This window comes from Cetorhinus maximus, unplaced genomic scaffold, assembly GCF_964194155.1.
Source record: "Cetorhinus maximus unplaced genomic scaffold, sCetMax3.hap1.1 HAP1_SCAFFOLD_4656, whole genome shotgun sequence".
NCBI classification, from domain to species: domain Eukaryota; kingdom Metazoa; phylum Chordata; class Chondrichthyes; order Lamniformes; family Cetorhinidae; genus Cetorhinus; species Cetorhinus maximus.
This window is the reverse complement of record NW_027600557.1, coordinates 227-13,246: the sequence shown is the minus strand read 5'-3', so window position 1 is coordinate 13,246 and position 13,020 is coordinate 227. Positions and strand designations below refer to the sequence as shown.

At 56.4% G+C, this 13,020-nt stretch overlaps 1 protein-coding gene across 1 annotated transcript; it reads right to left on the bottom strand.

Moving 5' to 3' along the window:
• Positions 1 to 1,245: 1,245 nt before the first annotated feature.
• On the bottom strand, positions 1,246 to 9,604 carry pofut1 (protein O-fucosyltransferase 1). Its single transcript, XM_078538312.1, has 6 exons — positions 9,399 to 9,604; positions 7,631 to 7,752; positions 6,278 to 6,460; positions 5,948 to 6,060; positions 3,200 to 3,392; positions 1,246 to 1,485 (listed from the first exon to the last, which is right to left on the bottom strand). Exons 1-6 carry the CDS (start codon positions 9,550 to 9,552, stop codon positions 1,246 to 1,248), a joined length of 1,005 nt encoding a protein of 334 aa, XP_078394438.1. The 5' UTR covers positions 9,553 to 9,604.
• Between the last annotated feature and the right edge of the window lie 3,416 nt (positions 9,605 to 13,020).

Here is a 13,020-nt window from a genome sequence, read left to right as displayed (position 1 = left end):
GTCTGGTTGGGTGGGGGAGTGGTTGGGTGGGGGTGGTTGGGTGGGGGAGTGGTTGGGTGGGGGTGGGGGTGTAGTTGGGTGGGGGTGTGGTTGGGTGGGGTGTTGGGAGGGGATGGGTGAGAGGTTGGGTGGGGGTGGGAGTGGGGGAGTGGTTGGGTGGGGGTGTGGTTGTGTGGGGGGAGTGGTTGGGTGGGGGTGGGGGTGTGCGGTTGGGTGGGGGTGTGATTGGGTGGGGGGGGCTGTTGGGTGGGGGTGGGGGTGTGCGGTTGGGTGGGGGTGTGGGGTGGGGTAGGGGGGTGGTTGGGTGGGGGTGTGGGGTTGGTGGGGAGGGTGGTTGGGTGTGGGGGTGGTAGTTGGGTGAGGGGGTGGTGGGGTGGGGTGTGGTTGGGTGGGGGGGTGGTGTGGTGGGGGGTGTTTGGGTGCGGGTGCGGTTGGGTGGGGGGTGGTTGGGTGGGGGGGTGGTTGGGTGGGGGGTGGTGGGGTGGGGGTGGGGGTGTGGTTGGGTGGGGGTGTGGTTGGGTGGGGGGGTGGTTGGGTGGGGGTGTGGTTGGGTGGGGGGTGGTTGGGTGGGGGGTAGTGGGGTGGGGGTGGGGGTGTGGTTGGGTGGGGGTGGTTGGGTGGGGTTGGGGGTGTGGTGGGGTGGGGGTGGGGGTGTGGTTGGGTGGGGGTGGTTGGGTGGGGTTGGGGGTGTGGTGGGGTGGGGGTGGGGGTGTGGTTGGGTGGGGGTGGGTGTGTGGTTGGGTGGGGGTGTGGTTGGGTGGGGGTGTGGTTGGGTGTGGGTTAGGTTGGGTGGGGGTGGGGGGTGGTGGGGTGGGAGTGTGTTGGGTGGGGGGCTTGTTGGGTGGGTGGGGTGGTTGGGTGGGGGTGTGGGTTAGGTGGGGGTGTGGTTGGGTGGGGGGAGGGGTTGGGTGGGGAGGTTGGGTGGGGGGGGTGGTTGGGTGGGGGTGTGGTTGGGTGGGGGGTGTGGGGGTTGGGTGGGGGTGTGGTTGGGTGGGGGGTGTGGGGTTGGGTGGGGGTGGGGTTGGGTGGGGGGGTGTGGGGTGGGTGGGGGGGTGTTGGGTGGGGGGGTGGTTGGGTGGGGGGAGGGGTTGGGTGGGGTGAGGGGTTGGGTGGGGGGTGTGTTTGGGTGGGGGGTGTGTTTGGGTGGGGGTGTTTGGGTGGGGGTGGGGTGGGGTTGGGGTGTGGGTGGGGGGGTGTGTTGTGGGGTGGGGGTGTAGGGTGGGGGGGTGTGTTGGGTGGGGTGGATTATTTCTGCCCGACCTCGATCTCGGTGCTGAAGGATTCGGAGTCCGTGGCGATGTAAATGGATCTGGCGTCGATCTTCTTCGCCCAGGTGCCCACTGCCCTCGTGATCTCCGCCAGGCTGGGCAGGCACATCTCCATCGTCAGTGGCCGAGCGGCCTGTCGATTGTAACCCACGCACTGGGGTGACGCCATGAGGTGTGGACCCACTGTGCCATCCTTCACCATATTACAGGCGTTTTTCTGTGGGGCGATGGGGGGAAAAAGAACAGAAAATGGTTAGATTACCCTCAAAGCGAGTACAACACAGATTCACCGGCAGCAGGAGTAGGCCATTCGGCCCCTCGAGCCTGTTCCGCCAGTCGATAAGACCACGGCTGCTCTGAAGTGGCCTCAATCCCACTTTCCTGGAGAGACTAGAGCTTAGGGGCGGGGGTTATGGGGGGCAGAGTTTAAAAGTCAGGTGTCTCCCATTTAAGACGGAGATGAGGAGAATTTTTTTTTCTCTCAGAGGGTCTTCCCCGGAGAGCGGAGGAGGCGGGATCGTTGAATACTTTTGAGGCAGAGGTCGATAGATTCTTGACCAACAAGGGGGTCAGAGGTTACGGGGTTAGGGAGGAATGCGGAGTTGAAGCCGCCATGACCTCATTGAGTGGGGGAGCAGGCTCGAGGGGCCAAATGGCCCACTGCTGCTCCTAATTCGTGTCTACGTACATACGCAATGGGTATAGGCCCAAGGCACTCAACCTATCCTCATAAGATAACCCCTTCAGGCCAGGAATCAGCCAAGCGACCCTTCCCTGAACCACTCCCAATGCAAGTATATCCCTCCTTAAATCAGGAGGCAAAAACCGTCATAATTGCCCTTATTTAAGTTTAAAAACATAGTGTCGGACCCACTCCTCTCTCCCTCAAATTGAAAAATTCCATCATATTATGGCCGCTGCTACCTCGGGGTGCCTACACGAGGGGATTATGAATTAATCCCGCCTCGTTGCACAATACCAGGCCTAGTATAACCTGCTCTCCGGTTGGCTCCAGAACACGCTGCTTCTAAGAAACTATCCCCCAAAACGTTCTATGAACTCCCGATCTAGGCTACCTCTGCCCGTCGGACTTTTCCAGTCTATACGCAGACTCCAGGTGCACTCCAGGTGTGGTCTCGCCGATGCGCTGCACAGTCCGTAGCGACAACCTAGACTTGTCCCGACAAGGTTAAGGGGTGATTAGATCCAGGATTTTGAAAGGTAGCAGTGGGTGGGGGGTGTCCAGGCCTTTCAGAAGCAAAGTGAGGAGCTCAGTTAATCATTTTACAACCGAAGTTGATAAGATTTCTGCTGGGGAAGGGGATTAAGGGATATGGAGTGAAGGCAGATGACAGCGGAACAGGTTCAAGGGGCTGAATGGCCTCTTCCCGTTCCTATGTTGAGGCAAATGGGATAGATTCATTTGGGGGGGTGGGGAAGCTGGGTAAACACACGAGGGAGAAAGGGATAGAGGGATAGGCGGATGGGGGTAAGATAAAGAGGGAGGAGGCTCTTGCGGAGCAGAGACACGCCAGCACAGAGCAGAGGGGCCGAGTGGCCTGCTTCCGCCCTCTGGAAACGTGAGGCAGAATCTTGTCGAAGGCCCCGATTCCATCCAAAACCCTTGGTAGCCCAGGATTACCGAGGCCACCCGGATCCCGGCTGCAGTCCGGGCTCTGTGGTCGGTTTACAGCGCAGACCCAACACGGTCAGTGTGGCGGAGGGTCAGACCGATGGGGGCGGTATCGTCCTTCCTCCGGCCCGCTGGGTTTGAACAATTTAACGCAGGGGGTGGGGGGTGAAGTGTCAGACGACGGTCAAGCGCCGTTGACCGCCCGCCAGCCCAGGTCTGGTCGCCGCGGCTAGGCCGTGTGCCCATCCTTAAACCACCACCACCACCACCACCACGAGCCGAGCGCAGAGACACTCACCCAGTCCACGCCGACCCGCAGGTGAAGGCCCAGGTACGGCCTGAGCAGCAAGGCCTGGATGTGGTCCTCGGCCTCCCGGGCGATCCCCTCCGACCACACGACGTACCTCTGGAGGCGTCGGTGCTGGCTCAGCACGGGGAACTGGGCCGGAGCCCCGGGCAGGGCCAGGACCGGGTGTTCGAAGGCCGGGTACCTGGAAAGGGAGCAGAGGGGCCAAATCAACCTCGGTCCCAAGAGGGTCAACTGGTTTCAAACCTAAACGGGGCTGCAGGACTCACAATCGGGCAGGCCGAGGGCCAGAGGGCATTCCTGGTCACTAAGGGCACGGTATCACTAAAGGTCATGTCTGGTTGCTAAGGTCACGATATCACAAAAGGTCATATCTGGTTGCTAAGGTCATGATATCCATAAAAGGTCACATCTGGTTGCTAAGGGCACAATATCCACAAAAGGTCATATCTGGTTGCTAAGGGCACGACATCACAAAAGGTCATATCTGGTTGCTAAGGGCACGACATCACAAAAGGTCATATCTGGTTGCTAAGGGCTCGACATCACAAAAGGTCATATCTGGTTGCTAAGGGCACCATAAGACCATAAGACATAGGAGCAGAAATTAGGCCATTCGGCCCATCGAGTCTGCTCCGCCATTCAATCATGGCTGATAAGTTTCTCAACCCCATTCTCCCGCCTTCTCCCTGTAACCTTTGATCCCCTTACCAATCAAGAACCTATCTATCTCGGTCTTAAATACACTCAATGACCTGGCGTCCACAGCCTTCTGCGGCAATGAATTCCATAGATTCACCACTCTCTGGCTAAAGAAGTTTCTCCTCATCTCTGTTCTAAAAGGTCTTCCCTTGACTCTGAGGCTGTGCCCTCGGGTCCTAGTCTCTCCTACTAATGGAAACATCTTCCCCACGTCCACTCTATCCAGGCCTTTCAGTATTATGTAAGTTTCAATCAGATCCCCCCTCATCCTTCTAAACTCCATCGAGTATAGACCCAGAGTCCTCAAACGTTCCTCATATGTTAAGCCTTTCATTCCTGGGATCGTTCTCGTGAACCTCCTCTGGACCCTCTCCAGGGCCAGCACATCCTTCCTGAGATACGGGGCCCAAAATTGCTCACAATATTCTAAATGTGGTCTGACCAGAGCCTTATAAAGCCTCAGCAGCACATCCCTGCTTTTATATTCTAGTCCTCTCGAAATAAATGCCAACCATTTGCCTTTCTAACTACCGACTCAACCTGCAAGTTAACCTTAAGAGAATCCTGGACTAGGACTCCCAAGTCCCTTTGCACTCCATATTTCTGAATTCTCTCCCCATTTAGAAAATAGTCTATGTCTCTATTCTTCCTACCAAAGTGCATGACCTCACAGTTCCCCACGTTGTATTCCATCTGCCACTTCTTTGCCCATTCTCCTAACCTGTCCAAATCCTTCTGCAGCCTCCCCGCCTCCTCAATACTACCTGTCCCTCCACCTATCTTTGTATCAGCTGCAAACTTAGCCAGGATGCCCTCAGTTCCTTCATCTAGATCATTACTGTATAAAGTGAAAAGTTGTGGTCCCAACACTGACCCCTGCGGAACTCCACTAGTCACCGGCCGCCATCCTGAGAAGGACCCCCTTATCCCCACTCTCTGCCTCCTGCCAGACAGCCAATCTTCTATCCATGCTAGTACCTTGCCTCTAACACCATAGGCTCTTATCTTACTGAGCAGCCTCCTGTGCGGCACCTTGTCAAAGGCCTTCTGGAAGTCCAAGTAGATAACATCCATTGGCTCTCCTTTGTCTAACCTATTCATTACCTCCTCAAAGAATTCTAACAGGTTTGTCAGGCATGACCTCACCTTGATGAAACCATGCTGACTTTGCCTTATTTTACCATGCACTTCCAAGTATTCTGAAATCTCATCCTTAATAATGGACTCTAAAATCTTACCAACGACCGAGGTCAGGCTAATCGGCCTGTAATTTCCCATCTTTTGCCTCACTCCCTTCTTAAACAGGGGGGGTTACATTAGCGATTTTCCAGTCCTCTGGGACCCTCCCTGACTCCAGTGATTCCTGAAAGATCACCACTAACGCCTCCACTATCTCTTCAGCTATCTCCTTCAGAACTCTGGGGTGTAATCCATCTGGTCCAGGTGATTTATCCACCTTCAGACCTTTCAGTTTTCCTAGCACCTTCTCCTTGGTAATGGCCACCAGACTCACCCCTGCCCCCCTCCGACTCTCTTGAACTTTGGGGATGTCACTCACGATAGCACCAAAGGTCGTAGCTGGTTGCTAAGGGCATGACCTCACCAAGGGGTCATATCTGCTTAAGGGCCATATTGAGTTGTTAAGGGCAAGACATCTCCATTGGCCATCACCGGTTGCCATTGTCATGATAGGGCCACTGGGACGCTAAATTCACAACGAATCCTCGCTAATTTGCAAAGCCGTCAGTCACAATCTCAACCGGTTGCTTTTATGTGGCTAAGATCTCCGCAGGGTCACTCCCGGTTGCCATGGTTGCAACATGATCGTTCCTGGTTGCCAAGGTCCTGACACCACAGCAGCTCCATCATGGCGACCAGGGTCACAATCGCCAAATTACAAGACGATGGACGAGTCGGCGACAACTCCAGACTGAACTGGAGGATGACGCGCGTTCTCAGCACCAAGGCTGGTGTCAGGGGGCCCTAAGCCTATAAACCGCGTCCCACCAGCAGACGCACGGGGACTATAAAGGTTACCTCTCAATCCAGTGGGTCTTGTAGTAGGAGTTGAAGGCAATCCCGCTAAACAGCACCGAGCGATCGAAATCCACGTTGAAGTGGTCCCAGAACGGTCCAAAGGGATTCCCATCCTGTCAGACATCCGGAGTCAATCACAATGGGAATGAACCCCTTCCCCCACCCGCCCAAAACCAGCCCGCATTCCCGGGACACTTGACGCTCATCGCTCCCATCCCATTACCCCAATACCTCCGAGGCCAATAACCCTCCCTTACCCCGACACGCGATGCCCAGATGACCCTCAGAACCTCGAGGGTTCAGTACCCAAGGCCCCTGGAGCCTCCTCACCTTCATGGGGCAGGACAGTCTGTCGGGGCTCCTGTGGGCTGCCACATCAAAGCAGTAGGCCACCCTCTCTCCCGCAGGCCAATGCTCGGGCGCCAGCTCCTGCATGAAGTCCTCCATACTGAGCACCCGGTGGAACTCCCTCAGCGCCTCCAGCTGGAAGTATTCACTGTACGGAACGTGGGCCTAGAACACAGGGCAGGCCCCAGCTTAGTGTCAAACTCCGAGGGGGAGACCTGCTCCCCCCATCGACCCCACACTCCCACCCCCCCACCCCCCCACCCCACCCCCCCACACCCCCACCCCACCCCACACCCCCAACCCCCACACCCCACCCCACACCCCCAACCCCGACACCCCACACCCCCACCCCCCCACACCCCCAACCCCCACACCCCCACCCTCCCACACCCCACACCCCCAACCCCCACACCCCACAACCCCACCCCCACCCCCCCACACCCCACACCCCACCCCACACCCCATACCCCCCACCCTGCACCCCATGGGGCACAGAGAGAGAGAGAGAGGGAGAGAGAGGGTGAAAGGGAGAGAGTGATAGAGTGGGGGGAGAGAGAGAGGGAAAGAGGGGGGAAAGAGAAAAAGAAAGGGAGGTGAGGGGGAGAGAGGGAGGTGAGGAGAGGGAGGGAGGGGGAGAGAGAGAGAGGGAGGTGAGGTGGGGAGAGAGAGACGGGGAGGGAGAGGAAGGGGAGTGGGGAGGGAGAGTGATGGTCACTCCGTGTTCCCTTCGAACAAGCCCAAGGCCTTCACTGGGTGAAAGTGCATCAGACCAAGTGCAGGACACGGGCCAACTCCTGCCTGAGGTTTATCAGGGACACTACCCCCTCACCCCCACCCGCACACCCCCCCACACCCCTCACCCCCCACACCCCACCCCTCACCCCCACACCCCCCACCCCCTCATCACCCCCCCCTCACCCCCCACATCCCTCACTCCCACACCACCCCAACACTGCCCCTCACCCCCCACATCCCTCACTCCCACACCCCCCACCCCCTCATAACCCCCCCCACCCCCACACCCCCCACCACCACACCACCCCAACACTGCCCCACACCCCCCACATCCCCCTCTCCCCCTCCTGGGAGTGAGTTCCTGTCTCTCTGTCTGTCTGTGGAGCAGGTACAGGAGAGTCAGTAAATATTGATTTTGGAGACTTTGCTGCCCCTTTATTACCCCCCAACCCGAGCCCCAAACCCCCTGTCCTGGCACCCCCGACGGCGCCGCACCCCCGACAGTCCTGTCGCCGCGGGTTGTCGGCCTGGGTGTCGAACCCACCAGGCTTGGAGCCTCAGAGGCAGCTCAGCCATTGACTGACCGGCCAGGCAACTTACGTTTGTGTAGGGGGGTATATGGTGCCTGTAAACCACCCAAGGGGGCACCACTAATGTCCGGTTCAGCATCTCCGCAAATGCCAATGAGCCCAGCAGGTGGTCAGCCTGGTTCCCAAACCGACCTGTTTTAAACAAAACACACGGGAGAAAAAAGGTTTCAGACCCTCGGACGACAGGCTTTGATCTCACAGCGTTTGGGATCAGAGAGGGATGTGAGTTATACCTCCCTCCCCGCTCTGTGCCCTCTCACGTGTCGAGCTGCAGTTGCTGGTCAGTCGTACACCATTTTCCAACTCTCTCTGTCTCTCTCGCTGTCTCTCTCTCTCTCTCTCTGTCTCTCTCTCTCTCCCTTTCTTTCTCTGTCTCTCTCTCTGTCTCTCTCTCTCTCTCTGTCTCTCTTTCTCTGTCTCTCTCTCTGTCTCTCTCTCTGTCTCCGTCTCTCTCTCCGTCTCTCTCTCTCCGTCTCTCTCTCTCTCCGTCTCTCTCTCTCTCTGTCTCTCTCTCTCTGTCTCTCTCTCTCTCTGTCTCTCTCTCTCTCTGTCTCTCTCTCTCTCTCTCTCTGTCTCTCTCTCTCTGTCTCTCTCTCGCTCTCCCCCAGCCGGCCTCCCACCCTCCGTAAACAACAGCTCATCCAAAAATCTGCTGTCCCCGTATCCTACACCCATTAGCTCCCCCTCCACACCCACCCCCACCCCCACCCCCACCAACACCCCACCTCCCTGACCTACGCTGACCCCTGGTCTGGCTGGGATTGCCCTACTTGGAGCAGAGAAGGTTAAGGGGTTTGGGGGGATGTGGGGTTTGATCGAGATTGGGACATAAGGTGAGGGGCAGGAGGTTTAGTGGGGATGTGTGGAAAAACTTTTTTACCCAGAGGGTGGTGAGGGTCTGGAATGTGCTGCCTGGGAGGGTGGTGGAGGTGGGTTAGCCTCACATCCTTTAAAAAGTACCTGGATGAGCACTTGGCACGTCATAACATTCAAGGCTATGGGGCCAAGTGCTGGTAAATGGGATTAGGTAGGTAGGTCAGGTGTTTCTCACGTGTCGGTGCAGACTCGATGGGCCGAAGGGCCTCTTCTGCACCGTGTGAGATTCTGTGATGTTTATAATCACGAGGGGTTTCGATTAGAGTAAATCAGGAGAAACTGTTCCCAGTGGGCGGGAGGGTCGGTAACACCAGAGGGACAGGGACTGAGGGGAATCGGGGAAAAGCAGCAGAGAGGGGTGGGGTGGGATTGGGAGAATGATTCTCACGCAGCGAGTCGCTGGGATCTGGAAGGCGCTGCCTGAAAGGGCGGCGGGAGCAGATTCAACGGGAACTTTCAATAGGGGGGAATCGGATCAATACTTGAAGAACCAGAGGGCCAAGGGAGGAAGAACAGAGAGGAGTGGGATTCATCGGATAACTCGTTCGAGGAGATGCTCAGCCACTGGGGGGGGGGAGGCGAATGGGATCTTTCTGTGCTGTATCATTCAGAGACTCTGCAATCACTGTTCAGTAAAGCACTAGACCCAGCCCAGACCACCCCCCCACCCCCTCACTGTTGAGTGTGTGGGGCTCTTGGTGTTGGATTAGAGGTGGAGCTACAATGCACAACACAGTCGAATAGTCCTCCAACCCTCACTGCTGATCGTAGGGAACCGACTGGAGGCACAGGCGGGTGGGGGGTTGCGCCAATCGCTGGGGATGGTTGGAGACTCTATCACCCCACCCCCCGCCCCCAGACGTTAGGGTAAACCCCCCGCACACCCCACCCCCCTGACTTACCCATACAGGGGCAGTAGAGGACGTAGCCATTCTCGTCCCAGGCTAGCGGGTCGTAGGCCCCCACACTGCCCAGTGTGAGCCTGTCCCACTGGAGGAGGGGGAGGAGGAGGAGGAGGGGGAGGGGGAGGGGGAGGGGTCCTGCCCTGCCCCTCATGTCGCACTCCGGCCGGTCTCTCAGGGTCCGGGCCTCAGGCTCATCGGGAATCACCGGCTTCTCCTGCTGGACAAACCGAGAGGTCAGATCAGATCGGAGACTGGAAACCTCCGGCCCCTCCCCCACCCCCACCCCCAGGCCCTCGGCCACTCCCCCTCCTCCCCATCCCCCAGCCCCTCCTCCCCATCCCCCAGCCCCTCCTCCCCATCCCCTCCCCCAACCTCCCTCTCCTCAGCCCCTCCCTCAGCCCCTCCCCCTCCTCCAGGCCCTCAGCCCCTCCCCTCCTCCCTCAGCCCCTCCCCCACCCCCAGGCCCTCCCCCACCCCCTCCCCCATCTTCTCTGCCCTCAGCCCCTCCCCCTCCCCAGCCCCTCCCCCTCTGCCCTCAGCCCCTCCCCAGCCCCTCCCCTCCACACCATCCCCCAGCCCCTCCCCCCATCCCCCAGCTCCTCCCCCCTCTCCTCATGCCCCCTTCCCCATCCCCCTCTCCCCAGCCCCCCTCCTCCTCCTCCCCCTCATCCTCCCCCCTCCCCATCCCTTCTTCCAGCCCTTACCCCATCTACTGGGAGGGAGGTGGTGGTGCAGTGGTTGTAATCACTGGGCTGGTAATCCCGAGGCCCAGGTTAATGTTCTGGGGACCCGGGTTCAAATCCCCCGATGGGCAGCTGGTGGATTTTAAATTTAGTTTAAAAATCTGGAATTATAAAGCGAGTCTCAGTCACGGTGACCGTGAAACTATCACTGATTGTTGTAAAAACCCATCTGGTTCACTAATGCCCCCTTTAGGAAGGGAAATCTGCCGTCCTTACCCGGTCTGGCCTACATGTGACTCCAGACCCACAGCAAATGTGGTTGACTCTTAACTGCCCCCCTCTGAAAGGACCAAGTAGGCCACTCAGTTAAAAGGCAGCGAGTGTTGGCCTTGCCAGAGATTCCCACATCCCGTGGAAAAGTAAAAACCTCTCCCGCTCTTTACCAGGGAGTGAGGCCTCTCTCCTTCTAATTACCTCGACAGAGGGAGCTCACCCCGGGAACCAGCGCCCGGACAGGAATTGTTTCAACAGTTAAGTCTGTCTGGATGAATCATTCCACCATGGATCGATCTCTCTCTCACACACAAAACACACACTCAAAACACACACACACACAGACACACACAGACAGACAAAAAACACACACAAAACATACACACACGCTCAAAACACACACACAGACACACACAGACAGACAAAAAACACACACAAAACATACACACACACTCAAAACACACACACAGACACACACAGACAGACAAAAAACACACACAAAACATACACACAGACACACACAGACAGACAAAAAACACACACAAAACATACACACAGACACACAAAATGCACAGTCACATAAAACACACACACACACAAAACACACACACACAAAACGCACACACACACACACACAAAACGCACACACACACACAAAACGCACACACACAAAACGCACACACACACAAAACGCACACACACAAAACGCACACACACAAAACGCACACACACACACACACAAAACGCACACACACACACAAAACGCACACACACAGACACACAAAACACACACAGACACACAAAACACACACACACAGACACACAAAACACACACAGACACACAAAACACACACACATACACACACACACAAAACACACAGACACACAAAACACACACACACAGACACACAAAACACACACAGACACACAAAACACACACAGACACACAAAACACACACACACAGACACACACACGCACACAAAACACACACACACCTGAAACTGTCAAAACAGAATCCCAGTGTCCATCCCAATGTTAGGAATCCACATCCGCAGCCAGTGTGACACTAAATCAGACCGGATGGTCCAGGCCGTGCGCCGTGTTAGTCAACTGAGGGTGGCAGGAGGGGAAGAGGAGGGTGTGTGCGCAACTGCCCCCTGCAGGGGTGGGTTGAGGTGGGCAAATCGGCCGGAGTCTCAGTGTCCACCCGCTCGCAAAGCCGAGAGTTTGATGTCGGGCGGAGGGTCAGGTTTGGCTGCAATGCCTCTGTGTTTGAGACCAGGGGTAAAGATGCCCTTGCTGAGGGTGAACAGGGCCTTGGTGAGACCACACCTGGAGTATTGTGTACAGTATCGGTCTCCTTATCGAAGGAAGGATAGGCTGGAGGTTCACCGGATTATTCCCTGGGATGGCGGGAATGTTTTACAGGGAGAGATTAAGGAGAAAGGTACAAAATTATTACAGGGCCCGACAGGGTGGATGCGGATAAGATGTTTCTCCTGGCTGGTGAGTCTAGGACCAGGGGACACAGTCTCGGAGTGAGAGACAGGCCCCTCTTTAAGACTATGATTGTTTGACCATTCTATGATTCTAAGACTGAGCTGAGGAGGAATCTCTCCGAATCTCGGAGGGTGGTGAAGCTTTGAGGACTCCCTACCCTAGAGGGCTCACTCACCGAGCATGTACAAGAGAGAGAGCTAGGGATCCCTGGATACCAATGACATCGAGGGAAATGAGGATAGGGCGGGAAAAATGGCACAGAGGCCATGACCCGTTTAAATGGCGAAACAGGCTCGATGGGCCGAATGGCCTACTCCTGTTGCTATGAGGGAGGCGGTGGCATCATGGTAATGCTGCTGGGACCAGTGGTCCTAACGCCCGGGCAACTGGTGTGATTTGAATTCAATTAATAAATCTGGAATTTAAAGATAGTCTCGTGGTGGCCCCAGAGTTCTGAAGGAGATAGCTGAAGAGATAGTGGAGGCGTTAGTGGTGATCTTTCAGGGATCACTGGAGTCAGGGAGGGTCCCAGAGGACTGGAAAATCGCTAATGTAACCCCCCTGTTTAAGAAGGGAGTGAGGCAAAAGACGGGAAATTACAGGCCGATTAGCCTGACCTCGGTCGTTGGTAAGATTTTAGAGTCCATTATTAAGGATGAGATTTCAGAATACTTGGAAGTGCATGGTAAAATCGGGCAAAGTCAGCATGGTTTCATCAAGGAGAGGTCATGCCTGACAAATCTGTTAGAATTCTTTGAGGAGGTAACGAGCAGGTTAGACAAAGGAGAGCCAATGGATGTTATCTACTTGGACTTCCAGAAGGCCTTTGACAAGGTGCCGCACAGGAGTTTGCTCAGTAAGATAAGAGCCCATGGTGTTAGAGACAAGGTACTAGCATGGATAGAAGATTGGCTGTCTGGCAGGAGGCAGAGAGTGGGGATAAGGGGGTCCTTCTCAGGATGGCAGCCGGTGACTAGTGGAGTTCGGAAGGGGGTCAGTGTTGGGACCACAACTTTTCACTTTATACATTAATGATCTAGATGAAGGAACTGAGGGCATCCTGGCTAAGTTTGCAGATGGTACAAAGATAGGCGGAGGGACAGGTAGTATTGAGGAGGCGGGGAGGCTGCAGAAGGATTTGGACAGGTTAGGAGAATGGGCA